Source organism: Alosa alosa, chromosome 2 (genome assembly GCF_017589495.1).
Source record: "Alosa alosa isolate M-15738 ecotype Scorff River chromosome 2, AALO_Geno_1.1, whole genome shotgun sequence".
Classification (NCBI taxonomy): domain Eukaryota; kingdom Metazoa; phylum Chordata; class Actinopteri; order Clupeiformes; family Clupeidae; genus Alosa; species Alosa alosa.
In genome coordinates, this window is record NC_063190.1 from 4,382,734 (window position 1) to 4,409,602 (window position 26,869).

The 26,869-nt window shown below is 39.6% G+C and overlaps 3 protein-coding genes across 4 annotated transcripts in view; 2 read left to right on the plus strand and 1 right to left on the minus strand.

Moving 5' to 3' along the window:
* Positions 1-12,335, minus strand: cenpv (centromere protein V). Its single transcript, XM_048234419.1, has 5 exons — positions 12,117-12,335; positions 8,116-8,214; positions 7,550-7,619; positions 991-1,105; positions 1-831 (listed from the first exon to the last, which is right to left on the minus strand). The coding sequence occupies exons 1-5, from the start codon at positions 12,140-12,142 to the stop codon at positions 701-703; spliced, it is 441 nt and encodes a 146-aa protein (XP_048090376.1). The 5' UTR covers positions 12,143-12,335; the 3' UTR covers positions 1-700.
* The window catches only part of p2rx5 (purinergic receptor P2X, ligand-gated ion channel, 5), an 18,211-nt gene continuing 3,079 nt past the window's right edge, over positions 11,738-26,869 (plus strand). The window contains exons 1-6 of one of the 2 annotated variants that reach the window (XM_048234388.1): positions 11,738-11,745; positions 23,525-23,672; positions 25,227-25,298; positions 25,569-25,644; positions 26,369-26,453; positions 26,643-26,723. In XM_048234388.1, coding sequence (XP_048090345.1) covers positions 23,586-23,672; positions 25,227-25,298; positions 25,569-25,644; positions 26,369-26,453; positions 26,643-26,723 — 401 coding nt within the window. In that variant the 5' untranslated portion in view covers positions 11,738-11,745; positions 23,525-23,585. Of the gene's footprint in view, positions 11,746-22,406; positions 22,662-23,524; positions 23,673-25,226; positions 25,299-25,568; positions 25,645-26,368; positions 26,454-26,642; positions 26,724-26,869 lie in introns of those variants that run through there. The other variant, XM_048234377.1, reaches the window with a different exon arrangement.
* On the plus strand, positions 14,108-16,600 carry ubb (ubiquitin B). The gene is given in 14 exon segments (XM_048234363.1): positions 14,108-14,240; positions 14,848-15,291; positions 15,294-15,332; positions 15,335-15,447; positions 15,449-15,520; positions 15,523-15,750; positions 15,752-15,784; positions 15,786-15,815; positions 15,817-15,986; positions 15,988-16,012; positions 16,014-16,085; positions 16,087-16,138; positions 16,141-16,209; positions 16,212-16,600. Coding segments are annotated over 13 exon segments (1,590 nt in total). The 5' UTR covers positions 14,108-14,240; positions 14,848-14,855; the 3' UTR covers positions 16,463-16,600.

Sequence of the window (26,869 nt, forward strand, 5' to 3'; positions counted from 1 at the left end):
TATCAATAAAGTTTTTTTTAATCATTGTATCATGTTACAACTCAAAATAATGATCATATTTTAGCACTAGATGAAACAGCAAACTTATACTTTCACACTATTATGTTTTTGTTTTAAAACGCCATGGTAAAACTAATCCGATCTCCATCCACACATTTGCCATTCCGGAACCTCCTTTACTCTGGATTCCTGAAGTGTGGATTTCATGACCATTTGCACAAATCACATGAACAGTCATGTAATTGCCAGCATTGTAAAATGCAGAATTTAACTGATATGTTATTAAAGACAGCAAGGCCAGTAAAGCTTGTATTTCATTCTCCATCTTGCATTCACCCAGTTAGTCATGGAGAGAGAAGAAACATCCAACTGACAATCACAATGTCCAATCATGAAGGGAACATGGTCTTTTTCAGGTGTTTGCAGATTTTGCTGTCAATATTAAAATGCAGAGCCAAAGTTTCCGAATGAAAATTTCGCATCATTCTGTTTCAGTAGTGTAGCTGAGAGGCAAAAATGTAACAAAAGTGTTTTGGATTCAAACGAAAACAGAACAGTGTGGATGTGGCCTAAGAAAGGTCTTGCCCTTGCAGAGGGCACTTGCCCTCTCTCCAAAATAAATCACAGCAGACAATTTTATATTTTTGAACAGAGACACTCTTCAAGCACTTAGACACTTTTTTTTCTTTTTATCTCAGAGCTATTCAGAAGTCTTTGACATGTTCTTTATAGTTTGATGCTTCTGCATACTCTCCTCCCAATCTGCACCATTGAACTTCTCTACAGTCACGCTGCACACTTTCCCTGAGTCCAAACAATGAGGTGCTACCCCTTTAAGGAGGAAAACACAAACATGAATTAATAAACAAATCTCACAGCAGGCTCAGATATCATCAGAAACAAGGGGTCATTTGTTTGTGTAATTACACGGATTTCACCGCTTGTTTAATATGTGTAAGATCACTGAATTGCCCTTGAGTTATTCTTTACCAAAGCCATCTGGGTTGGAGCGAGGAATGTAGAAACTTTGGACCCCGCATGTTTTGCAGAACATGTGTTTGGCTTGGTGCGTGTTGAATGTGTATGTAGTAAGGCTGTCCGACCCCTGTTAAACATTAAGACGTTTGTTAATGGAGTTGTCACAGTAAATTTGTTCCGGCCAGGGAAAAAGTTCCGGATGACGCAACAATACTGTTCTAATCAGCTGTTCGGCAGCGTTGCTACGCTGGTCGCTATGCAATATATCTGGTGAGGGCAGCTCGCGCATTAACGTGAAGTGCATCTTGTCACTGCGTCATATCACCTCAGACCAGCGAGAGCGCGACTCCAAATTTCCTTGGGATACCCACATCTACTGCCACAAATTATTTTATTTATTTATTTATTTATTTATTTATTTATTTATTTTCTTTCAAAATCGTGATTTACATTCGTGTTAGTACGATTCATTAGCTATACAAGTTAGAGTTTCTTAACGTTTAGTGTTTGTAGCATTAGCCAGCCCTAATTCACTTTTGTGTTGACGTTAGCTGTCAGTGGCTGACAAAGCATAAGTTGTTAGCGCATAGTTATCTTTATTTAAAACATTTTGTGATTTTGATAGTGACAAACAGTTGTTAAGATGGTGGTGTTACACGACATTTTCTTTTATCTTTCCAGCAAAGAGAAGTACAAGCAAGGGGTCACTGAGTCTTCCAAGAGAGCAATCAGGAAAGCAGCCAACAACTTCTCTCTTCAAGGTACGTTACGGTTGTGTAAATGCTTTAGCTGCGAACTAATTTACTATCTGCTATGCAGATTATGTCAGAAATCTGTTATGTTAACTTAACTGAATTACTTCGCTAACCATTTGTGTTACATTATCAAATAACTAGCTGGACTGCTAACTTGCTTCAAAGTTCGCCAAGCTCAACACCTTAACGTTAGCACAATCACCTTAGCACAATCATAGCCTTCAAAATGTGTCATTCCCCAACAATTTGCCATTTCTAATCAAATGTTTCAAGCGTTTCGGTTATGAAAGGTGTATATCTACTTTCACGGTTACATGCGTCATTATTATGACATTTTTTTTGTATATTTACCTCAGAATTCACCTGAGGGACTAAAGCTAGATTGACAACTTAATTAATAAAATCTAGCCCAGAGGTAATGGCGACTGTAACGCAAGTTATTTGGTGTACCCACACTTAGTGTTGCTAATGGCCAGGTCTTCCACCTAGACAATGTAGTTTCTTTTATAATTTATTTTTTATATATTTTTTTCTTTTTCAGGTGACATCATGTTCTACAGAGGGACTGATGGACATTCCATGAGGAGGGTTTTCTCTGAGGAAGAGAAGGTTACCATCCTAGAGGAGGTCCATGCTGGTCATTTCGGCAGGGACAGGATGATGGAGAAGATCAGGCAGAGGTTTTATTGGCACAACATCACAGCTCATGCCCACAATTGGGTTGGTGAATTTATATTAGTTCGGTTCTGACAGTACAACTGTTTCATTTTCTATGTACAGATGAATTGCTATTAACAGTTTCTGTTCATTCTTCATTTGCTGTGAAGGTCAGCACCTGCGAACCATGCCAGACGTTCGAGAGGGTGAAGACAGAGCCACCAGAGATGAAGCCAATTAAACCTGTGGCACCTTGGCACATGATCGGTGAGATTGCACTTTCACATGGATTTGCTAGAGACGGACAGATCACAGATTAAACTCTTCTTTTCTTCTGTCTAACATTTATATGAAGGTGTTGACCTCATCGGTCCATTGAAGAAGTCGCGAAATCAGGTAACCGATACCTACTAACAGCCACTGATTTTTTTACCAAATGGGTGGAGACTAGACCCATTAAGGCGAAAAAAGCAGTGCTGACATCTGAGGTATGTATATAAACTAGGGCTGTCAATCGATTAAAAATTTGAATCAAATGAATTACATTCTCTGTGTAATTAACCTAGATTAATCGTGATGCATCCAGTTTTGCTATGAACATATCCTAAAACAACTTTGGCAGATGAGTGAATCAATGAACAGCCAAACCAACATTATAGACTTTAGAGTTCAACGGTCTCTCTTTTATTATAATTTTCCTTTGGGTCAGCATAGTGCCTGGTTTCAGATGTTCAGAAGTAATGTGTGGAATAACACCTATGATTTATCCTTTTTTGCCATTCAAACATGTAGATTTTGATTCACATAATTACTAGGTTGTTGCCTTTTCATCCAGTAGGTGGCAGTCCAGGATAAGAAATAGCAGTTCAAGAAAATAAACTAAATAGTAGGAACAAATATATTAAAGGAGCATATCCTACAAGTGCACACGGAAATGTAATGTGTGAAGTTATTGGAATGGAAATAAATGTAACCACCTTCCACATACTTTTGAAGACATTTTGTTCCAAGTGTGCAACAAATGTAGACAATTTATTAACGGAGTTTGTCGGTTAGTTAGTTATTCGGTCATAGGGTAGGCTCTGCAAAACGGAGTGTTTTGCACTGAGGTGCTACTTCAGACTTGACAAACTCCTATGGTAGGCAACAGAAATTTCTTACTGCAGAAATAGTACATTGATGCTCCTGTCAACAGTATTGGTCTGGGGTGTTTTAAACGTAGGCCTAGGGCTAAATGTTTCATTCAAAGCAGTGCTTTCTCGTCTGCCTCCTTCAGTCACGATAGCCAGACTGCACTGGGTCAAATGTCACTATGAAATGCGATTAAGCACATGTTAATTACCACCAATGATCTAATCCTTTATAACATTATGTTGTAGGCAATGATGGACATCTTCCTCACACATGGCTCTCCTGAGGTCATCTTAACGGACCGAGGTCGTGAATTTTGGAACAGGGTAACGTTTTACTGTAGTCGTTACAGTTAACTGGTGTTATCTAAGTAATTGCTTACAGTTTTTTCTGATTGCTTAAGCACATTTTTTGTAGCTATTGGCTATTTTTGCAAAACTCGAATAGGAAAACCTTTCACCAAATCAGCGAAACATTGTAGTTGTCTTGCAAAAGCTTTTTTCTGAATGCTTAAACAAAATCGTGATTCTTATAGCACAATTTCAAAAACTATTAATACTTATAAAACCACTCACTGAGTTTGCAAAACTAAAAGCACTGCGTGAGGTGAAGCACACACTAATCCCAATGCAGTGAGCTGCCTGTAACAACAGCGGCACTCGGGGAGCAGTGAGGGATTAGTGCCTTGCTCAAGGGCACTTCAGCCATGCCTACTGGTTGGGGTTTGAACCGGCAACCCTCGGGTTACAAGTCCGAAGCGCTAGTTAATTAATTTGTGTACTTTGTGTATGGTGTGCTTTCATTAATTCACTTGTGTGGTTTATACTTTAATTCATTACATTTTGTACAGTGTGATTGAGCATTGTGTGTTTGAGCACTGTGTGTCATGGATTTGCTGTGGACATTTCTATATCTGCCACTTTACAATTATGGCTACATCGAGACACACCCCTCTTTGCCCAGATTTGGCGGTAAAAGCAGATGTGTGGGCTTGCGTTTGTTCTGTGTGATAAAAAGACAGGTTCAGTGGAGGTAGGGGGAGAAGGTGAAATGGACTGAGAGGGCATGGACGCAGGGGAGAGAGTAGCGGCAGAAACCGGGAGAAAGCAGATAGAGAAGAATCTGTGTGGACTGGTGTGGACAGAGCGCACACCAACGTGAGAGACACAGGTGGAACCGGAAGGACAGGCCAGCCAGACACGGAACTTGATTAAACGCCTATCTGAGCTAAGTGAAGGAAAGTTGTCCTGTCAGACAACTTTGTGTGTGAGTGCGATCTGAAACTCTGTTTTCGCGACTGAGGGCTTTTTTTTTGTCTTAACAGTGGTGAAGCCATTTAAACGAGCCCGCAGAGTGGTGTAGAAGGCCACCAGGCGTCAGCGAGAGAGTACGATGACTTCACTTAATCCCCTGTCTCTGGTGCTGTAACTAGGTGCACTTGCACTGTTGGACCCGGACTCTATCATTGTGGACTGTATTTATAACTCTACTCGTCACATTCCACACTGTTTTGAGATTCTCATCTACGGACTGGCTAATGAACTATGACTGAATGTTGATTAAGTGCACATTGTCTATTTTGTGATTGTGATTTTATACTATTGCTAATTTACACTACTGTTTTTTACTGCTTATTTATTATAGTGGTTGTGTACTTTATTAAACTTGTTAAACTGTAAATCAGTGGTCTGCCTTTTCCTAGCAGTGGAGAACTTTAATGCTGGTAGTTAAGGACCTCACACCAAGTGTGACAGAATTTGTAGTCTATTGCAGTCTTGGGCAAGTTACTTCAAAAGCGTAATGCATTATTTATTACTTGTTACTGTCATCTCAAAGTAATTTGTTACATTACAATATTATTGTCTTTGAATTGTCAGGCATTACACTACATTTACATTACTTTCACCAAAATAACAGGAAATATGGATTTGGTGTTCTCAATAGATCTTCATGTGTTCAATGCAGCTCATTACATGGCAGGAGGTGATGTGGTATGGCACAATGACTGAGCTAGGCTTAAGGCTAACAAAAGAACAATATAATGGTTGCAGTTATGGCTCATGGGACAATGTAAGCCCTAAAGGCCAAAGGTCACTCACAACTTAATATAGTAAAATATAGCCATAGTGAAATTGTATGTTGACTTTAAATGGTTCTCATCATTGCTGGTTGCCTTTCCTTCCACTTACAGTGGTGTAGACTTAATGCAAATAGTTTGAGAATAATGGCTACGATCTTTATAAAAGCAACATTTTAGTTATTCTCACTGCTTGAAATGAGAAGTATAGCCTAACCATGTTGGATCTGTTGCATGAATGGCAGAGAACTCAAATTCCCTTTCTACAGTCATTTAAACAAGGCAATCAAATTCCAGGACCAGCATACAGTAGATTACTTTTTTTTATTCTTGGATAATCTTCTCTGGTGCCAATTGAGCATTTCTCAATTTTGGATTAAAAAAGCAAAGTAACTTCAGTTACTGAGAATTGTCCCAGTAAAATATTACTGAAATTGTATTGGTAATGCCTTTACATTACTGCATTACAGCAAAAGCAATGCATTACTGTAATTACATTACTTTTTTAATGCATTACTCCCAACACCGGTGTATTGAGTCTCTTAACTTTCACACAACTTTTAATTTGCACACGCACACACAAACGCCAAAGGCCGGCTCTCTAGTCTTCTGGAACATATATGGAGAGGAATCCCTGAAGAGGTCCAGACAACCCAGTGCAGCTGTACAGCTCTGACAACCTTACACATTTACCATGCTCTTTCCTCTCTCCTCCACCACCTTCCTCTACACTTCCCTTTCTTCCCTCTACCTCCTCTTCCACCACTTCTCTTACCACACTTTGACTAGTACTTAAATTGTAGGCATTCCTATCTTCTAATACTGGTATTAACAGATGCAGTGGTAATTCCTTACTATGGTCTCATTTATTTAACATTTAGACACTGTAGCTTAAATGTTATTCTGTTGCTGTAAATCACCTTGGATAAAAGTGTCTGTTAGATTAATAAATGTAAAATGAAAAGAATACTAGGTGTGGGATGTTTTACTTCTCTGAAACCTAACATCTAATATTTTTTTTAGTCTACCAATATGTTGCATGAATTATTGGATGTGGGCTTTATTAACTCTTGTATCTTGTAACTCTATGTATGCTCTGTTATAGCCACACCAAATGGTATTTGTTAAAGCACTAGCAGTTCACATCGCCTACTTTTTAAAAAGATTAAATATGTATGTTAGCGAATTTCCAAATTCACAAGATTACGTAGGCGGATTTGGCTGTTATAATTTGCTATGAGACTTCTCACTTTTCTTAGGACTCAATTGTTCTTTTTTTTATTTCGTTATCCTCAAAAAAAAAAAAAAAAGAAACAAGCATGTTTTTCTTTTGCCAGGTATAATGCTAGGCTGTTGCAATCACCATAACCAAAATAACACCGAAAAGGAACACGTCTTCAATGTTGGTTTGGCTACTTAGCCTATGCCAGACTGTTGCATACAGCTTCAGAGCTGGACATATCCAGAGCTACTGACCTTGACAGGTACAAGGTAAAGGTAGGCTATTTAAACGTTAGTCCGAGAAACAAACACGTTTATTTATTTTTTTTAGTTTATTTAGTTTAAACGGAGGACTTGACGGTCACATTGTACAATAGCCTAGGCTACTATAGACCTATGTTTGCGTTAATGTAGCCTACTATAGAAAACGCATAGGCCATCACTGCATTTGTTGTCCATCCGACTGCAATTCAATGTCTATTTCAGTATGTTTTCTCATTCAAATGTCTTAATCATAGACTGTAAAAAATAAGGTAGGCTATTGTTACGTCTTCCGGAACTGCTCCCCCTGCTTTATATTCACCAGCGCACACCATATCAGACAGCTGATTAGAACGGTATTGTTGCGTCATCCGGAACTTTTTCCCTGGCCGGAACAAATTCACTGTGACAGCGTCATTGTTATGGCAATTCATAATGCCGAATGTGTGGAAACGCAAAGTTGGTTTACCTTCAGAAGAGTGAAGTTGGCCTTTGGCACAATAAAATGATGGTTCTGCTTTTTTGTACAAATGCTGCAGCTGAGAAGAGAAGAGAAAATGCATCTACAGACAGTGTTTCCCACAGAATTTAGAGTATTTGTGGTGGTAGAGGGGGGGGGAGTGTTGAGCAAACATTCTGTGTCAGAGTCAATAAAATGAATAGCCTATACTTGCCTTGCATGACAAGTCGATATTGACAAGTAGCTGTAACGTTATAGTGTGCTAACCTTGACAAACCAACAATATTCTATGTATTCCCTGTGTTAGCGTAAGGATACTGCTTCTTGCTTGCACATAACTTAATTAGAGAGAGAGAGATAAAAAGAAAGGATTTCATCCCATATACATTAGTACAACATAAAAAATCATTGTGTGGTGGTCAATGTTGATATTGTGGTGGGCCACCACAAATAAGTCAATGGATAAGAAACACTGACAGAAATGGAGCCACAGGCAGGATATGAGGAAAGTGGACTGAAGGGCTGTGCCAGAGCTACAGTGCATTGATTTTTGGTCAGATATCACAGGTACTTACTTGCATTCAAATACATGTAGGTCAGGGTTACTCAAGACCTCAAAGCGAACGGCACCACAATGACATCCCCCAGTGTGCTGGACCAGACACTCTTTCTCCCTGTGTGAAAGTACAAAACAAACTGATAATCGTATTTTTGTCATGTGGCCACCCACCATGTCCACTGTGTGTCTCCACAACACCTTTGGGTGTTGACAGAGTGACGGTTTTGATTGTTGGCAGTATAGCTATTGAGAGATTGAATTTAAAAGTACAGTCAGAGATTTTATGCCATTTCAAGCCCATAGCATTTTTTGTCACATTCAGCAATTGTCTCCTCACGACCGCTGCCCATTCCGTGAGTGCACTCTAAAAACGCCCAGTCTCTGTAGGCAGCCCAGGCTCTAGAAACAAACAAAGTGGGGGCAGCCTGCCACCCCTCCCCAAAAAAAAAAAAAAAACCTGCGTGGAATTTCCATCTGAAAAACTGAATGTGCGGTGAGCTACCTCTCTGGCGTGTTTTATTTGATCCTTGGTAATTGCAGGACAAAAAAATGGTCTCTGTCTGTCAACAGCTGTGCAGAATAGACTAAAACAGAAATGCTATACATAACTGCCACATTTGCTTTCCAACTCAGGTTTTTCACACTTGCAAATATATCTGAAAACCTAAATATACCAGCCATGTGTCACCAAGTTATAAGTAGTCAAGGATGAGGGATTTTATCCCCACACAGGGTGTCTCAGGAATCACTGCTAGGTTGTAGGCTGTGATTTAATTATTATTTCAGACAGTTGTAAGTAAGTGTAGGCTATGTGTGTACAATGTGTGTTTCAGCTGCTTTTGTATAGGTCTACTGAGAAGAATAAGTAATTTATCTAATAATGTGATTATTATTTTAGTGCAATATTATACCACAACTGAAAATATATAGCCTAAAGGCTTATGAGGCATCAAATGAAGAAATATCTTTCTTGTTAGACAATTATATTGTAATTTGCGATGAGTTAAGACCATTAGAAATGCCAAAGTCGGACAAACAAACTGAAACTATGTTGACTGGTAGAAAGAGTACGGCATTTTGTCCCACTCTGCAGTCGGGTAAGCAAGACCCAGAGATGGACAACCCAACCATGTCTGTTCATTAATATGTAGGACTTGTGGTGTGGTATTTGAGCCTGAAAACGTGGTGACAACTGGTGCAGAAGACCAAAGTCATGTATGTGGTAGTTTGAAATTATCAAATTAAATTTTGCATTCACACAGAAAACTGCTGCAGATCTTTTATCCAGATGTAAAATTCAGTCTATGCCACTCCTGCCACTAACTGCACTGGCTGCACAATTTCCTCTTATCCCAGGGTGACCTTGCAGGATGGCAAAGGGATGGGGGATGGAATTAGCTCTCAGATGGTAGCGACAGATGCGCGCCACATGAGTTCAAAATGGAGGGTAAGAATGTCACATGGTTGCTGTGACAGCAGCAACCATGACTTAGACTTAGATAAAGCTAGAGTGCAACAATACATTTAATTAACAATCACTTATAGGTACAGTACCCTCCAGAATTATGGGCACCTATATTACACACCCAATTATGGACAAACATGCTTGGACAAAGACCCATGGTTATCTTGCCCCCACGCACAGGTGGATGGTAAGTCCCCCAAAAAATCTTCAAAAGTGACCTCACTGCTAATTGATTATTCAGAGGGTATGCCAGGTAAAAGCCTTTCCAGTCATTTAATTACAAATGTAAATGGCAGGAGTTACTGAATGGTAGTGCCTGGAAGTGTGGTCTATTGTCAGATTAAATTAAAATTGCGCTCTTTGGCAAGAAACACTTTAGGTAGGTTTGGTGTACATAGATGAATGACTATACTGAAAAGAACCCCATGCCTAATGAGAATTATGGTGGAGAGGCTGTGATATTGCGGGACTGTTTTTATTTCGAAAAGCCTTGGGAACCTTATTTAGGTGCATGGTATCATGAACCCCCCAAAAAACCTGAACATTTTCATAGGAAATCGGTCAGTCTCTGCCAAGACACTAAAAGTGGGTCATGATTGGATCATTCATCAGGTCAATGAACCAAAACAAACATCCAGATCAAAACAGAAATGGTTTACTGAACACAAAATTAAGCTTCGGCCATTGCCATCTCAGTCCCCTGATCTAAACTCCAAACAGGGTGAGTCAAAGAGGAGAATGCCCAAGTGTGGACCTAAGAATCTGGATGATCTGGAGAGATTTTGTAAAGATCCCTTGTTTTGTATTCTCCAACTTCATGGGGTGTCATAGGAGAATATTACAAGCTGTTTCATTGGCAAAGGGAGGCTTAAGAAGGTATTACAAGCAGGGGTGCCAATAATTGTGGGCAACATGTTTTTGTTAAAACTATTTATTTCTTTATGAGATTTCCCTTTTTCTGAAAATAAATTTGCTTCCCTTCAAGGTTGAATTTTTCCTCATTGTTTTCATTGTGAGATTACAATAAATAACCATCAGATTATTTTTTATACCTGTTTTTAGTCAACTTTAGCAGAGGTGCCAATAATTCTGGAGGGTACTGTAACAGATGTATCGATGTACTACACACTTTTTTCATGGGTGCATACATATTACTGGTGATGCTTAAACACATGGTAAAAGAGTAGGGGGCGTCAATTTCTGTTTACAGTCAACCAGTGAGACAAAAAACTTTGGAGGGCAGAGATCTGTCTCTGGCTTTACCAAGGCTGGTGGTAAGAGATATAACTTTGCAGCCAACAACTATCACATGGCAACAACAGGTGTGATGTGCCAGTGAGTGGGCCGCAGAAGAGGCTGAACTGAAGATGAAGTTGAGACGAACAAGCTAGAATTGGTGAAAATGTGAAATATTCACATTTTGCCTAAAGACTCATCTGCTACTGAGAGTTATTTTTTTGTGTTTGTGCACTTTTACAGTATTAAAAGTCAAGTTATGTAGATTGGTGAAAAGTTAGGCCTAGTACATTTCCTGTAAAGAGTGATGTATATATATATATATATATTGTTTTTTTTTCACTTTCAGTAAACTTCTTTTACACTTTTTAGTGTAGGCTACAGTTTTCACAGAGAAGGTTAAAAATTTCCCTGCAGCAATATAGAAAGAATGACTTGTACCTGCCTGTTTAAATTTGAATAAATTAAATCTTGTTAACTTTTCAATCAATTCAGGGACATGCAAATGAGCTGGTGCACTCATAGGGTGATAAGTAGCCTAAGGGATAATGTATAGAACGCCGGTCATAATGGGGAAAATAAGTCCTGACAGGGCGAACCGGACCCCGACGCGCCAGCGGAGGGGTCTTGTTTCGCCCTGAAGGGACTGGCTTTTGCTGAGTAACAAATGGTTCGCAACACACGCTGAACTTGATTCAAACATTCTTTAGAACACAGCTGATCAACCGTCTGCTTTCACTTTTGAATGCAAAGTTCCAATGCAAGAAGTGACCGGAATACTTATGATCTGATCATGATATGATCAGCAGCACAAAACCCGTTGCCATTGACAGCGGTAATTATATGTTTGCAGCGGTAATTACATGAATTTATTTGACCATAGAACGTTAGGAAATCCCATTCAAGTCAATGGAGCGTATAGCATTGTGAAGAGCCGTATAATAAGTAGGTCTATTTACTGTTATTATGAGCTTAGATGGGCGACAATTAGGCTACGGGATAGGCCTGTATGCTACATGCTGATTAGGTGCAATATCTTTGCCTGAAACGAATACCCTGGCAATGTAAAAAAGGCAGGACTTAATTAACACGGCAGGTCTTTTGTCGCCGGCACTAGGGGGCTTACGGCTCAAGCCTGACGTAGCTAGACTACACAAGTAGGCTAGGTTACGAAGTTTAACTAGACTATGCGGAACTAAAATAACCTATCGGCGATCTGATTACAAACATTTCTGCCCTTGCGAAACTTTGCAGCAGTGTCATGACCACGGCAGGCTAAACGCGTCCCAAATCCTATTAACAATTTATTCGGGTACCTTTGGTTTTGCTCTGTGTGTGCCATGAACCTTCTTCAGCCAAGTGACAACGGGATTGGAATTGTTGACCGTAAATCAAAAGAGAATAGGGTAATGGGTTCTTTGACAAACGTACGAGATATGTTCCAAAAAGGCTGAGGTTAAGAGTAAGACGATTGTAACTTCACCACACGTGATAGGGCTACAGAACTCACGTGCGTCCTTGAGGAATCTGAACCGCAGGCTATAAAAGCATGAGCAGATAACAAGATCACGTGGATATGTTTCTGACAGCGTCTGGTCATGTTCAGACTAGCCTTGTGTAGGCCTATACAAGCTTACTTTATGAAAATACATGGATGTCGGAAAATACTTTAATGAAGGTCGGGCGATTACTTAATCCCGTCACCTGTTAAGCTACCACACACAGAACACCTTGTTGAAAAAACACAATATAGCCTATGTAACATAATCACATTTAAAGGTTTTAAATAGGCCTATCAGCACTGTTCAAGTTCCCATGTATAGAAAACAAAAGGGAACATTAAGATCATCATCACACTTGTGTAGGCTATAATTATGCGTTTAAAATAAAAGTAAAGGCTAGAAAAAACACTTGTTCCTGGAACACCAGCTAGTAAAGTAAATAGTCAACAACGACCAACTGCAAACAAGTTGGTCAAGGTACACTCTTTCAACAGACCCAGGCACACCCAGGCACACAGTGACGTGGCATATCATGCGTGTCACATGAAAAGCTGGCAAGTTCTGAAGCAAAGGGCATTTCAGTGACCTAAAATAGAAAACCACACCTTACAGACTAGAAATTAGCTATTGGAATCAAATAAAATGAGACACTAACAACTCTGTGGACAATTTTAGTTAATGTTAGTTATTATTGTATTATTGTAAGCCAATCCTTGCTGCCCAAAGCAATTGTTCTGTCTGAAACTGTTGAAGACCTTGATAAGCCAACCACATTCTCAGATGGAGGCTTTGAGGCGAAGAGATTACACCCCTTCAGTTTAGGTCTTTTTTCCCTAAGATTAGGCTACAACATAGACTACCCTCAACCAGAAATGAAAAAATCATATTGTTAGCTGTCTCCAACAATGGCAGAAGAAACAAACATTACAAAATAGTGTTCTTCTGTGTAATCTTTAGGTCCTGTTTGATGTGCTGACATGTGAGGCCTAAATTCCACTTAATGTCAATGATTAGCCTACTGCAAGTGAAGCACAGTAGAACCAACAGAGATGGAGTCAGCTTTCTTTTGACCTGACCTACTTTACAGTAGACGCCCCATCTGGCAACACAACCTGTGTTTGGAATTCTTTCAGTCTCGTAGGCCTACTGTAAGCTGCTTTCTAAAACGTGCCCATTTGTTCGTTCTCTTTAACAAACTTTCTGTGGGCTAACGTTATTCTTCATATTTTTGAGTTATGTATGTCTGCTTTGAAAACACATATCCTCTAGAAAACTTGACAAAGAAGTTTTTTTTTTGTAGTCTTGAGCAGAGCATGTCATGGCGGGTGTTCGAACATGTTTATAACTAGCCTACACACTGAAATAAGTTGTCCAGATGCCGTGTGTGTAACCTTAGCAAAAAAACAACAGTCATTTGAAATAAAATACTGTAGGCCTACATGGACAAGATTGCTCAACACCAAAACTGTTTGCTCGTTGTTGCTTGACACATTGTGATTGCTATTATGATTAACCAATGGCAACCAATAAACAACATTACTACCCAATCACCAAAGAAGGCGTAGCCTAGCTCTAGTTTCTCATCCTTTCTCGCATTTTCTGGGCTCTTCGCGGTGTATCACTCCGCAGCTTTTTTTATTCGATAGGAAGTGTCACATATATAACTATCATTTATACTTGCAGTGACGAGTATTCATTTTCAAATGTTTTAAATTGTTGACATCAATGTAAATGAAACACACATTGCTTAGAATTTGGAACTATTTTTATAAGCGGAAGGAGAAAATGGCATGACGCCTGTAAAACGTCACAATACCGCTTTTGTATAAATACAGCAACCATCCGTCAGAGCTGCAGATTTACCGAGGAACGACAGCTGTTAAAAGAAGCCAAGGAAACCAAAAGACGTAACGTTACATCCTTGTCGGAGTCGAAAGAGTAAGTATTTCTTTCACTACATTTAGAAGTCGTGAATTCTGTTCTCTGCTTCTTCGTGTTATAACCCGGCTTTCTTGTTTTCATAACCTAGCGCGTTTGGCTAACATATCTAAAATGGCTAACTTGGTTGAAAAGACGACTGCGTCATTATTTTGCTGACCGATTTAAATGTTACTTGGCTGTGATAAGAATATTGTACCGTGTGACTCGCGATGAATCTGTCCTTTTAATCAATAACTTGGTGGACAATTTGATTAAAACGAAAGTTTCGCTTACTAACGTTAATGCCAGGATTGCTGATTCACTACAGAAACTAATGTTGGACACGGAACAAAGAACCCGGATGTCATAAAATGGCGTCCGTGACTTGCTTTTCAGTCCGACGGAGCTAAACTCATTTCAGCTTTTTTTGAAGGTCATTTTACGCAATTGTACTGTTCATTTAACGTAGTGTTGTAATGGTAGGATTATATATTTATTTGCGTTCAGAAATGTTCCAAGTAATATGTATTTGTATTTTTCTATTTTGATGCATGACTGAGATGCGGGCATTGTGGATCATACTGACTAGGTTTCTCTCTCTCGCGCTTCTTTCCCCTCACTTAAGGTTGAAAGATGCAGATCTTTGTGAAAACACTCACAGGGAAGACTATCACCCTTGAGGTGGAGCCAAGTGACACCATTGAGAATGTCAAGGCCAAAATCCAGGACAAAGAAGGCATTCCTCCAGACCAGCAGAGGTTGATCTTTGCCGGCAAGCAGCTGGAAGATGGCCGCACCCTGTCCGACTACAACATCCAGAAGGAGTCCACCCTCCATCTTGTCCTGCGTCTGAGGGGAGGCATGCAGATCTTCGTCAAGACCCTGACGGGGAAGACCATCACCCTTGAGGTGGAGCCCAGCGACACCATTGAGAACGTGAAGGCCAAAATCCAGGACAAAGAAGGCATTCCTCCAGACCAGCAGAGGTTGATCTTTGCCGGCAAGCAGCTGGAAGATGGCCGCACCCTGTCCGACTACAACATCCAGAAGGAGTCCACCCTCCATCTTGTCCCTGCCTGAGGGGAGGCATGCAGATCTTCGCCAAGACCCTGACGGGAAGACCATCACCCTTGAGGTGGAGCCCAGCGACACCATTGAGAACGTGAAGGCCAAAATCCAGGACAAAGAAGGCATTCCTCCAGACCAGCAGAGGTTGATCTTTGCCCGGCAAGCAGCTGGAAGATGGCCGCACCCTGTCCGACTACAACATCCAGAAGGAGTCCACCCTCCATCTTGTCCCTGCGTCCTGAGGGGAGGCATGCAGATCTTCGTCAAGACCCTGGCCGGGAAGACCATCACCCTTGAGGTGGAGCCCAGCGACACCATTGAGAACGTGAAGGCCAAAATCCAGGACAAAGAAGGCATTCCTCCAGACCAGCAGAGGTTGATCTTTGCCGGCAAGCAGCTGGAAGATGGCCGCACCCTGTCCGACTACAACATCCAGAAGGAGTCCACCCTCCATCTTGTCCCTGCGCCTGAGGGGAGGCATGCAGATCTTCGTCCAAGACCCTGGACGGGAAGACCATCACCCTTTGAGGTGGAGCCCAGCGACACCATTGAGAACGTGAAGGCCAAAATCCAGGACAAAGAAGGCATTCCTCCAGACCAGCAGAGGTTGATCTTTGCTGGCAAGCAGCTGGAAGATGGCCGCACCCTGTCCGACTACAACATCCAGAAGGAGTCCACCCTCCATCTTGTCCCAAGGCCTGAGGGGAGGCATGCAGATCTGGCGTCAAGACCCTGACGGGGAAGACCATCACCCTTGAGGTGGAGCCCAGCGACACCATTGAGAACGTGAAGGCCAAAAATCCAGGACAAAGAAGGCATTCCTCCAGACCAGCAGAGGTTGATCTTTGCCGCAAGCAGCTGGAAGATGGCCGCACCCTGTCCGACTACAACATCCAGAAGGAGTCCACCCTCCATCTTGTCCCGTCCTGAGGGGAGGCATGCAGATCTTCGTCAAGACCCTGACGGGGAAGACCATCACCCTTGAGGTGGAGCCCAGCGACACCATTGAGAACGTGAAGGCCAAAATCCAGGACAAAGAAGGCATTCCCCCAGACCAGCAGAGGTTGATCTTTGCCGGCAAACAGCTGGAAGATGGCCGCACCCTGTCTGACTACAACATCCAGAAGGAGTCCACCCTCCATCTTGTCCTGCGTCTTAGAGGGGGACAGTAATTTACAGTACAATCCCTACCCTATCCAATCCTGTCACTTTTTATATTTAATTTTGCTTTTTAAACCCTACTTTTTTTTTTTTTTTTTTTTTTTTTTTTTTTAAATCTCCTGATGACTCAATAAACGCATTTCAACTTATAACTGCCTTCTGGAATCTCTATCACTTTATCAATATGTAGCCAAGTCTTAATATATTAAGTCTGATGTTGCAGTGGGTCACCAAAGATAATAGTTTATTCACAGAATTTCTTGATTTGCATAAGTGAATATAATGCTTGGTATAAAATGAGATACAATTAAGAGTCATTTGGGAATATCCCCAGGTGATTGATCAGATTATATTTGATTAATTTAAAAAAGACCTTCATTAGTTTGATATACATTGATAGGATTTACTTGAATTCTGTTAGATTGCTTATGAATCCTGAGTGGGATGCATTGGACATTCACATATTTAATAAATGTTTTCTGTTGCTTAATTCTAGTTCCCTGTCTATACAAACCGGTTAGGAACTGTTATGTTATAAATAGCCTCCATGGTATGGGAGGGCAGTGACAGGCAAATACATGAGGTCGCACATGACTGGCTTACATCATTCTTCTAATGTACCTTTAGCACCATCTATCGGGGATATCTGTAAATTGCACTGGCTTTTGGGTATTTATTGCATCCATTTAAAATGGACTTGTTATCCATCTGGAGGCATGCAAAATGGTGGTTTTTGACTTCCTGTCAATCCTGCCAGGCCTACCCTCTTGGCTTTTAAGGGCTGCCAGAGCCAAGCCAGATTCTTATTAACCGTTTCGCTTCAACCCTCTCTGGCAGCCTATTCCATAGCTGGTCATGGTCAGATTTTAAATAGTTTAAGACATCTGAAAATACAAAATGACGACTGGATTAATTAAGGGGTATGCTATTTGAGTATAAAGTGCATCATGCTCTAGTCTACAACGTGAGCTGACTACCTAGTAGAGTAGACTGCACAAGCACATTCATTTGGCATTCACATACTGATTCACATCATGTCGCATAGATGTGAATTCTCATTTAAATTACCTAATCATCTTCATGAGCCCAGCAGTATTTTTACAAAAACAACTTAATCTTTAAAGCGCCTGAGCATTTAAGGAAAGTAGGCCTATATATCAAACTGCCCTTAGATGGCATATGGGTCTGAAAGTATCACAGATCCAATAGGCTATCAACTGAAACTGAATAGAGAAATTCTGTATGTAAATATTGCTTTGAAATACCCAATACAGAGATTCTCTGGAAAAACAGACAACAATACGGTGATTAAAGTTATATGAGACTTCTTGATGCCATGTGTCCACCCTGTATGTTGGGCCCAAATTGCCTAAATATTATGTCCACCTGCTTTTGATAGTAGATATCGCTATCTCATGTTTTAGGCCTAGAGGCCATTGGGTTTATGATGTTATGGTCAGTCATACATTATATACACATTCCAGCCTGAAAACTTTTAAATTTGTTGGGGTAATCGTCTTTTCCTGACTTGAACATCTGACTAGACCTAATTGGTATGCTCTAATGTCAGAACTGCAGAACTTTCTTGAAGAATGTATTGCAGTTCATATGCATGAATGCAGTATTTTAGCATGAACAATTACATTGCCATTCAGTGTATTGCATCTTAGCCTACTGCAGAAATTCAGTATTTTGAACAGGAAAGTAGGCCTACATTACTGTATTGTAGTCTCTAACTGCAGTTACCTTTTGTAAGGGCTTTATAGATCTATCTTTGAGTTGCCCTTAGACATTTTCCAGATAGTAGAGGTCCTGGGTAAGATTTGTATGCACTTCATTTAGCGGAGAATATCTCAACTGTTATAGACTAATATGACCCTATTGAAAAACGTGGGATGTGTGCCAAAATCTCTACCCGGGACGAAAGTCCTGAAAATGACCACAACAGATGACACTATTATCACACTACAGGTGAATGGGACTTTTTTTCCCTTTATAGATATCCCCATACATTTCTACATACAGATTAATCTTCATATTAAGAGAAATACTTTTTGTATTATAAATGAGGCAATATCTCATTAAAATATGCGTACATATAAACCTGTTGAAGCTACAGATTTTCTGAGGTGATCACAATGTTCACAGTGACCATAAGGTCTTAGAAGAGTGTAAGCATTCTGATTTGATATAAAGAAAATGGCTAAAAAACAGTCAACCTATTATATACAACTAGTGACATACATGAATTGCCAGTTATTTATTAACCTAAACTTTAAAAGCTTACATGACGAGCTCACACAGTGTCTCCCAGCACTGCATGTGCTGACTGGGTGCGATACAACCAGCAAAATATCAACCAAACTTGCAGCTTTGAACACTGTCCACAAACCAGACAACTCTTTTCTGATTCTCAATGTCAACTGTCCACAGCTAACAGAGGGCAACACAAATGGCAGAAACATTCTTGGTCAAATGTCTCAAACCATCAACGGATATGGAGACATTTGACGACCTGCGCATTGTTGTGTTGTATAGTAATGCCCTTAAGATGGACTTTGAGAGGGCCGCTTGCACCTCAACTAATGCAAGAAAACATATATAAAGAGCCTATTCAACAGCAGCTTTGGGTCCAAACACCATTTACAGACACCACCTTGACCTTAAATGCAGATGCTTATGGTTTTGTAAGAAAGGGTATTAGTCCCTGAGATTGTAATCTCAAAACCTGAAGGTTTACCAGATCCCTGCTCGTGTGGCAAGTGTGCACACAAAAATAGGTGTCCCTGTCGGTTAGCTGGTATCCGTTGTTGCAAGTACTGCAAATGCAAGGGAGGCGATAGTTGTAAAAATCCTATCACTGAATGGGGTCTCATCATCATTCCCATACCTGGACTCTGTTGTGAAACTTTTACCTTGCAACACAGGGAATAAACCTGTTGTTTTGTATTTTTCACTTTAACGTTCCAATGATAATAGCAAGGTTGGATATAAACATACTGTTTGCCCCCAGGCAACATTGTACCATTGCGGAATGAAAATCAATATTTACAGATATGAAGTTATAATAATACAAATTATCGTAGGAAATCATCTAAATCACTGTTATGTACTAGTTAAAAGCTCCATAAATCTCCCCAAACATTCTCCGGTACAGTATACATACTCACACAACCACACACACATATCCATGAGTTTGCACACTTACACCCATGCATACTCATGTATGCGTACTGATGCACACTCATGCAAGTTACCTGCACCTGACTTTCTGAAAGTTTAGTAAGCAATTTGTCTCAAAAGAGAAACACAGGGGGTAGGCCTATAGCAAATAGAGGGATCAGTCAGGCCTCAAACTTGGGGCTACTGTACAAGGTAGCAAGTCTGCAGCTTCACAGCAACATCAAAAAGCCATGGATGTGGTATGATAGTCAGTGCACATACTCAACCATAGTGATGGCATTCTATAAAGCTTCATGAAGCACACTCATGCACTTCACATATACAGATGCTGCCCTACTTAGAATATTTGGTATGGCCATATGCAAGTCCGTTATGGTTCAATGTTGCCTTAGGGCAACATGCAGTGTTTTGTAATTTCCTATGACACCTACATTTATATGTTATGAAAGGTTGTTGATAATACACCGGTAAATGTATACCTGATAGTCACAGTTGATAAAAATAAAAGATTCCTAGGATTAACCTTTGAAATTCCATAGAAAATGCTTAGACAATGTCACATACTGTATGGAAAAGTGTGGTATTGATACAAAAAATGCAATTACTTAAAAAATATACCAATTAGATACAAATCCAAATAGTCTCATGTCAAACACAACCTATTTGAGGAATACATGGAAGATTAAACGATAACAATTTAAAATGACCAAGATATTGCAAAAAAACAACCGCTGGGGTCATTTTTGACCCCACTTATGCATCCCTTGTTTGCATACTTGTATGTTTCCATTTAATACAGCACAAAACACTGTGAGTACCCGTTACTTCTTCTAAAAAAAAAAAAGGAAAAAAGAAAAATCTCGGAAACCCTCAATTTGTTGTTTCCCTCTCAAACGTGATTGGATTGTGCAGGCACCACTGACTGGGACAGCCTATCAGCAATCACCTTCAGCTTTCCGCCAAAGTCCACTCCATGGTCAGAATTAGATAAGAGACGAAACCATGGACGAAACAATGGATGAAGACGCAGCAGGTCCATCCCGGGAATGTGCCAACCCGTGGCCCCACCTTGCCAGACTATTTCAATTTTTTGAACAAGTTACAGTAATGATAGTTTTCGCTTCAAGTGTTTCAATTACAAAATAGTATTTTGTATTTGAAATACGTATTTTAAATACATTGTTAGATTTTAGTGGTTTTCTGTATGTCATTCTTTTGGTTCTTTGTTTAATACTGCAGAAACTGCGAGGACAGGATGTTTATGTAAGCAGACAGAATGTTGTCACCTTACAATAGCAAATGGTGTACCTAACTAATTGTTCCCCCACAAGACGTCTTAATTGAATAAGGCTATATCACTGTCTGTTTCCCCCCTCCAATTGGACCCCAGACGTGAATGTATATTCTGGTATTATGATTAGCCAGGAGTTTCCCAGATCTTTTCTTCAGTTTCTTACCTTGGCTTCACCTTGCAACACTGTGCTGTGCTGTGCGTACAACAGGGTTACCAGAACTCTGTTGTTACATCCAGAATAAAGAACTATTCTTTCGCAAGCCAGCCTCAAGTTTTACCTGCTCTTAACTACACTGGAATCTACTCGGTCAACTGTGTCTCCATTTGGAATTAAGGAGACAATTTTAATAGCATTCTTCAACATGTATTAGAAATACTGTCCATCCCTGGCAACATTGTAAAAAGATGAAAATGACTTGATTTTACTTTCAATTCCTTTTACATTCTCCAAAGTATATTAACATGAACATTTTTCATAACTCCATGTAGGACGTTTCTGTACATAAATGTAAGCACTGTGGTAGTAGTAATGCAAGAAAATGTAGGCTACTCTTGTACTCTTGATACTCAAGTACTTTTAAAAACAAGTACTTCAGTACTTTTACTTAAGTAGACATCTGACTGTTGTACTTTTACTTGTACTTGAGTAAAATTTAGCAAAGGGTATCTGTACTTTTACTCAAGTAATTACGTGTACTCTGCCCGCCTCTGGCTATATCACCAAATGTGAGTTTCGGGCCCCAGCCCTTCTGGGTGGTGATATAAACATTATGATCATCTTATAAAATCTGTACCTTTTTATACGTATGTATTTTTATACCATTATATGTATTTTATATGTATGCAATTTATATGTATGCATATTTAATGAGATATTGCCTCATTTGCATATTTTATTTTATTTTTAAGGCAAAGTGTAATACAAAAAGTATTTCTCTTAATATGAAGATTCATCTGGTAGAAATGTATGGAGATATCTATAAAGGGAAAAAAAGTCCCATTCACCCGTAGTGTGATAATGGTGTCATCTGTTGTGGTCATTTTCAGGACTTTCGTGCCGGGTAGAGATTTTGGCACACATCCCACGTTGTTCAATGGGGTCATAATAGTCTATAACAGTTGAGATATTCTCCGCTAAATGAAGCGCATACAAATCTTACCCAGGACCTAGACTAAGAGGGACATATTTAGCCTTCACCCACAAAAAGATCTAATGATGATTAGTTAATTAGTTAGTCAAATAAGTGTTTCTCCATTGACAAACAGTGAAGTTTTGGACATGGTATATTGCGTTGCACAATCTTAACTTCACACGAAGAAGCTTTAATAATGATGTTAAATAGAGGTCTAATGTAAAACAAATGGCACTGAACTGACTGAACTATTACAGCTCAAATTCTATCAAATGCCTAGGCCACGTTTAATTGGATAACTATCGTCTAACAAAGTGTGGTGATTTTTTTTCTCTTTCCAAACGATGGGCTATAGGATTACTAAAGGTTTTGGTAGGCATCGTGCGTGCATGAGTGGGTTATTTCATTCCATCCACCGCTGTGCAGAATTGCAGAGGTGACCGGGGCTGTGTGTCAGTGTGCGGACATGGCTGGTGCATGTTTAAGTTTCGCGTGGAGTCTTTTGGATTACAAAACGGTGAAGTTTGTCATTGCTAAAAACAAAAAGATTGGGATTTTGTTCAGACTCATTCAGTTGTCAGTCATTGGTTATCTTATTGGGTAAGTGTTCATGGCTTGAGTTGAAGCATGGCATTTCTGTTTTTCTTTCAATGTTGTCGCAGGCTGTGTTGTAAAGTGACCATATAATTGTAGCCTAACCTAACATTTTGTCAAAAAGACAAGACAAAAATAATAATCGTAATAATTGAGCGAAAAGTGAAAGCGAAATGTAGAGTTGAAATTCAAGACCTAAAGCAGCGTAGGCTATCCATATGACTGAAATAACTCGATCAGCTATGCAGTCTATTAATAGGAGAACTTAGCTTACCGCACAACTTTCAACAATTAAAAGCAAGTTTAACATGATAGCCTATTCCCCCCATTTTGTGAATCTGTAAGTTTAACATGATATTTGGACACACTCAGCCCTTTGAAGTTCTATTCATTTTAACCTAGCCTACATTTATGGACCAATATATGCGATTAGGAGGTAGATTTATTGGCCGATAGAAATAAGAAATCTATGCATGCATTATCTTCTCATAAACGTAGGTGGTAGACTAGGCTAGATCTTCTTTTATTCGTTGTTAATGCTGGATCAGAGAATGTTTATGACTTCAGCTCAGCATACGAAATAAAAGTCCCCAATCTTCCTGTGTTCAAGAGCTAGGCTAAAGGGACACTCAGACATCATTACTCTGAAATCCACGATGAAGTTAGGCTCAATGTTCCATGAGTAGGCTCATGTTTATCGGGTGTAGGCTAAGAAATTCATCCAATCATACCAGTCTGCTTATTTTTTAAATACTTAAAAGTGTAGCAGTAGTTAATGTTAGCCAAAGTGTTCACTCAATTAATTAAGGTGAAAGCTGGAATAAAACTTAGTAACCTTATCCTTTCCTGATGTGCTTTGCATTGTGCAGTTGGGTCTTCCTGTGGAAAAAAGGCTACCAGGAGAAAGAAGAAGCAATTCAGAGTTCTGTGATGACAAAATTAAAAGGAGTGACCCTGATCAACTCCACATCAGGGTCACAGATCTGGGGACCAGAGGATTATGTCATCCCCCCACAGGTAGGCCTACATTTTACAAAATAATAAATTGTCAGTACAACACAAATATGTCAGTGACGAGTCCTAATCACTATCAAAATACTGAATACTTAAATCAGTACAAAATTGTACTGACGGGCCTATCCTTAAGATTCAGTGAGATCTGATCCACCTTTGCTCAACAGTCTTTTTTGAAGAATATTGACGAGAAATGATGTGGGCAACATGAGAGATCATGGTCTGCCCTGATGAGTGATGCTACTGTAGCTCACTCCATCCTGGTGTTCATATCAGCTTCCCCTAGGACAGGGGTTCCCAACCTTTTTTGGCAGGTGACCCTATTTTGATGTCACAAAACATTGGCGACTCCAATCATTCACATGTTGCGCGCTTGGTTGTTTTGCTACTTTGTTTCGAACATTGATCAAGCATAATTCTGTCAATCAAACATCTCATGCAGGCTGTCTAAGTTTATTTTTACTTAGCGTGATTATAATGAAGGATCCATTACTTAATTTGGATATCATGGGTTTTTAAAAAAAAAAAATAATTTAATGTACTGTATGTATACATTAATGTAATCAATTGTAAGATACCCAGTATCTCAGGTGACCCCATTTGAATTTCAGGCAACCCCAAGGTTGGGAAACGATGCCATAGGATTAGGATTAGTCTAAAATCTCCGCTGCAAAGGACTTGGTCTGAAAGATTTTCTGATGTTAGTCACAGATATGTGAGGATGGTTGGTGAAAGTTAATTTGTTAATTATGTAAATTACATTTCTTGTTGGCAAAGTACATTATGGTCAATGGGACAGACCTCAATGCTTATGGGAAATAAAAAAATGTAGTAGAATATCTGTACACTTTGGTTCAAGAAAAAAGATGTTTGTTTTAGTTTGTAGGCCATATTTTAAACTGGTGTGTGCAATTATTCACATCTTAATACCCTGTTTTGTTGTTGATTGTGTTCTTGATGGTAACCGCTTGGTTGTTGATAGGCCTCAGTGGGAAATCCCCTACCTATAGCAGAATAAATTTAACACCCTTTCCTGTGTATATTTGTAACAGTACTCATATGCACTGATGTTATGTTATGGCTGGGGATGCACATACATATTATGTAACATGTTATAACACATCCATTTAGACCCAGAGGGTTGAACATTTGTAATGCATAATTCAAAATATTCATCTCATAATAAATTATTTATATGTGTTATTAAATATATAGAGATTAAATTGGCTGTAGCACTAGCACATCAGTATGATGATTCAGATGTACAGTATTTTCCATGGTGTCGCCTTATTGACCTTTTGTCCCTTCTAGACTGCAGGTGCTTTTACACACAGGCATCGTATCACATGCATGATGAAATTGCTTGCACTATGTTATAAATACCACAGTCCCAAATGTGTCTCCCTGATCTTGGATGTCTGAAGAAAGACGCTTTATGTTATTTTTTTTCACTCGTGGAATTATGCATGTGAAATGCAATCAATATCGAAGTAGATGCCTCTATATTTTGGTGCAATCATTTTAAATGAACCAAACCTGATGCACTTTTCTCCACAGGGTGAACGAGTATTCTTCATTGTGACCAATTACATAGAAACGCCAAACCAGAGATTGGGTGTCTGCCCTGAGGTACACAATACCTAGCTTGGTATTACTCATATAATTATAGTGTTTGTAAATACACTCAGTAGTCAAAGAGATATTTTGAAGGCAAAATTAATGTAACTGCTTATCTACAACATTTTTTTTTAAATTAAAGGTGAAGGTTAAAAATGCTTAAATGGATATATATATATATATATATACTTATATTAGATAGATATCTAAGTATAGAATACTTTGAAGATAGTGTACCATTTCTGTACATGTACATATAACATGTTTCCTTTAATGTTTTAGAGTTATAAAGTACCAGATGGGCAGTGTGAGCAGGATGAAGATTGTCCTGAAGGGGAAATTGTTGTTGCTGGCCATGGTTAGACACTCACTTGAAATATGCAGCCATGGTCATATGTGATATATTGTTGATGAGATTCTCTGAAAGAAACAAAAGGTTTGATATGAATTCCTAGCATTGGACCTGTTGACCTAGTCACTGCAACTTGTGGCACCCAAGGGGAAAGTCCTGGGAAGTATAGCAATTATATTGTTTTTGAATTTTGAAGGTTGAATTTCAGACTTTTGTCCTGAGTTGTACATTTACATTACTCATTACTCACTTTTATCCAAAGTGATGTATATATATTACAAGAGTCATTGTCCCAGGAGAAACTCAGGGTTAGGTGCCTTGCGTTAAGTTAAGGGCACAACGGTGGAAGCCATGAACCCACAACTTTTCAGACTACATGCTAGCCCATCCCGGCTCCTTAACCACTATGTTAACACCACACACACACCAGCCTTTCTTCCTCTGGCTGTTACACATGTAGTTGAACTGAAGCCAGATGAAACCTTTATTCACTAATTAATAAAGCATAAAACAGGAAAGCAGACTTTCAACACAGAAAATGTGTATGCAATCATGACTATCCATGTGTTTATAGTGAGTGTGAAACGTTCATGCTAGTAGTTGTGATAGATTAGCCAACCGCATGTTACTGGTAACAGATTATGTGCAATAAATGGTTCTGTGTCAGTTAAACCACAAGAAGAGCAAGCAGAAACCCAGACTAAGTTGTTTGTTGGTTTTATCCCAACAGGTGTAAAGACGGGACGCTGCATAAACACCACTGGTACCTGTGAGATCCAAGGCTGGTGTCCTGTGGAGAGTAGTTACAAACCCACGTGAGCAAGAGAGAGAGTGAGAGAGAGGAAGAGGGAGAGAGAGAAAGAGAGAGAGAGAGAAAGAGAGAGATAATTTCTGACTTTGTTCATTTTGTTAACACTGCTAGTGCTGAGACACTGCTTTTCATTTGCCGCCTTCCACAATTTATCAGCTTAAAAAAGATACCGGTATTTGTTTTTCTTGAACAGAGAGGCCTTGCTGGGAAGAGCTGAAAACTTCACAGTCTACATTAAGAACTTCATCCGGTTTCCTAAATTTGAATTCTCTAAGTGAGTTTGTTCTCAAGGATGTGTTTGGGTTTTATAGAGGTCTGCAAAGGCTCACCATAAGTTTTAGGATTCTTGGCTCAAACGTGCCCTGCTTTTCTTGACACGTTGACAGCTCACACCATTTCTGCATTCGGTCAGAGTTGGTT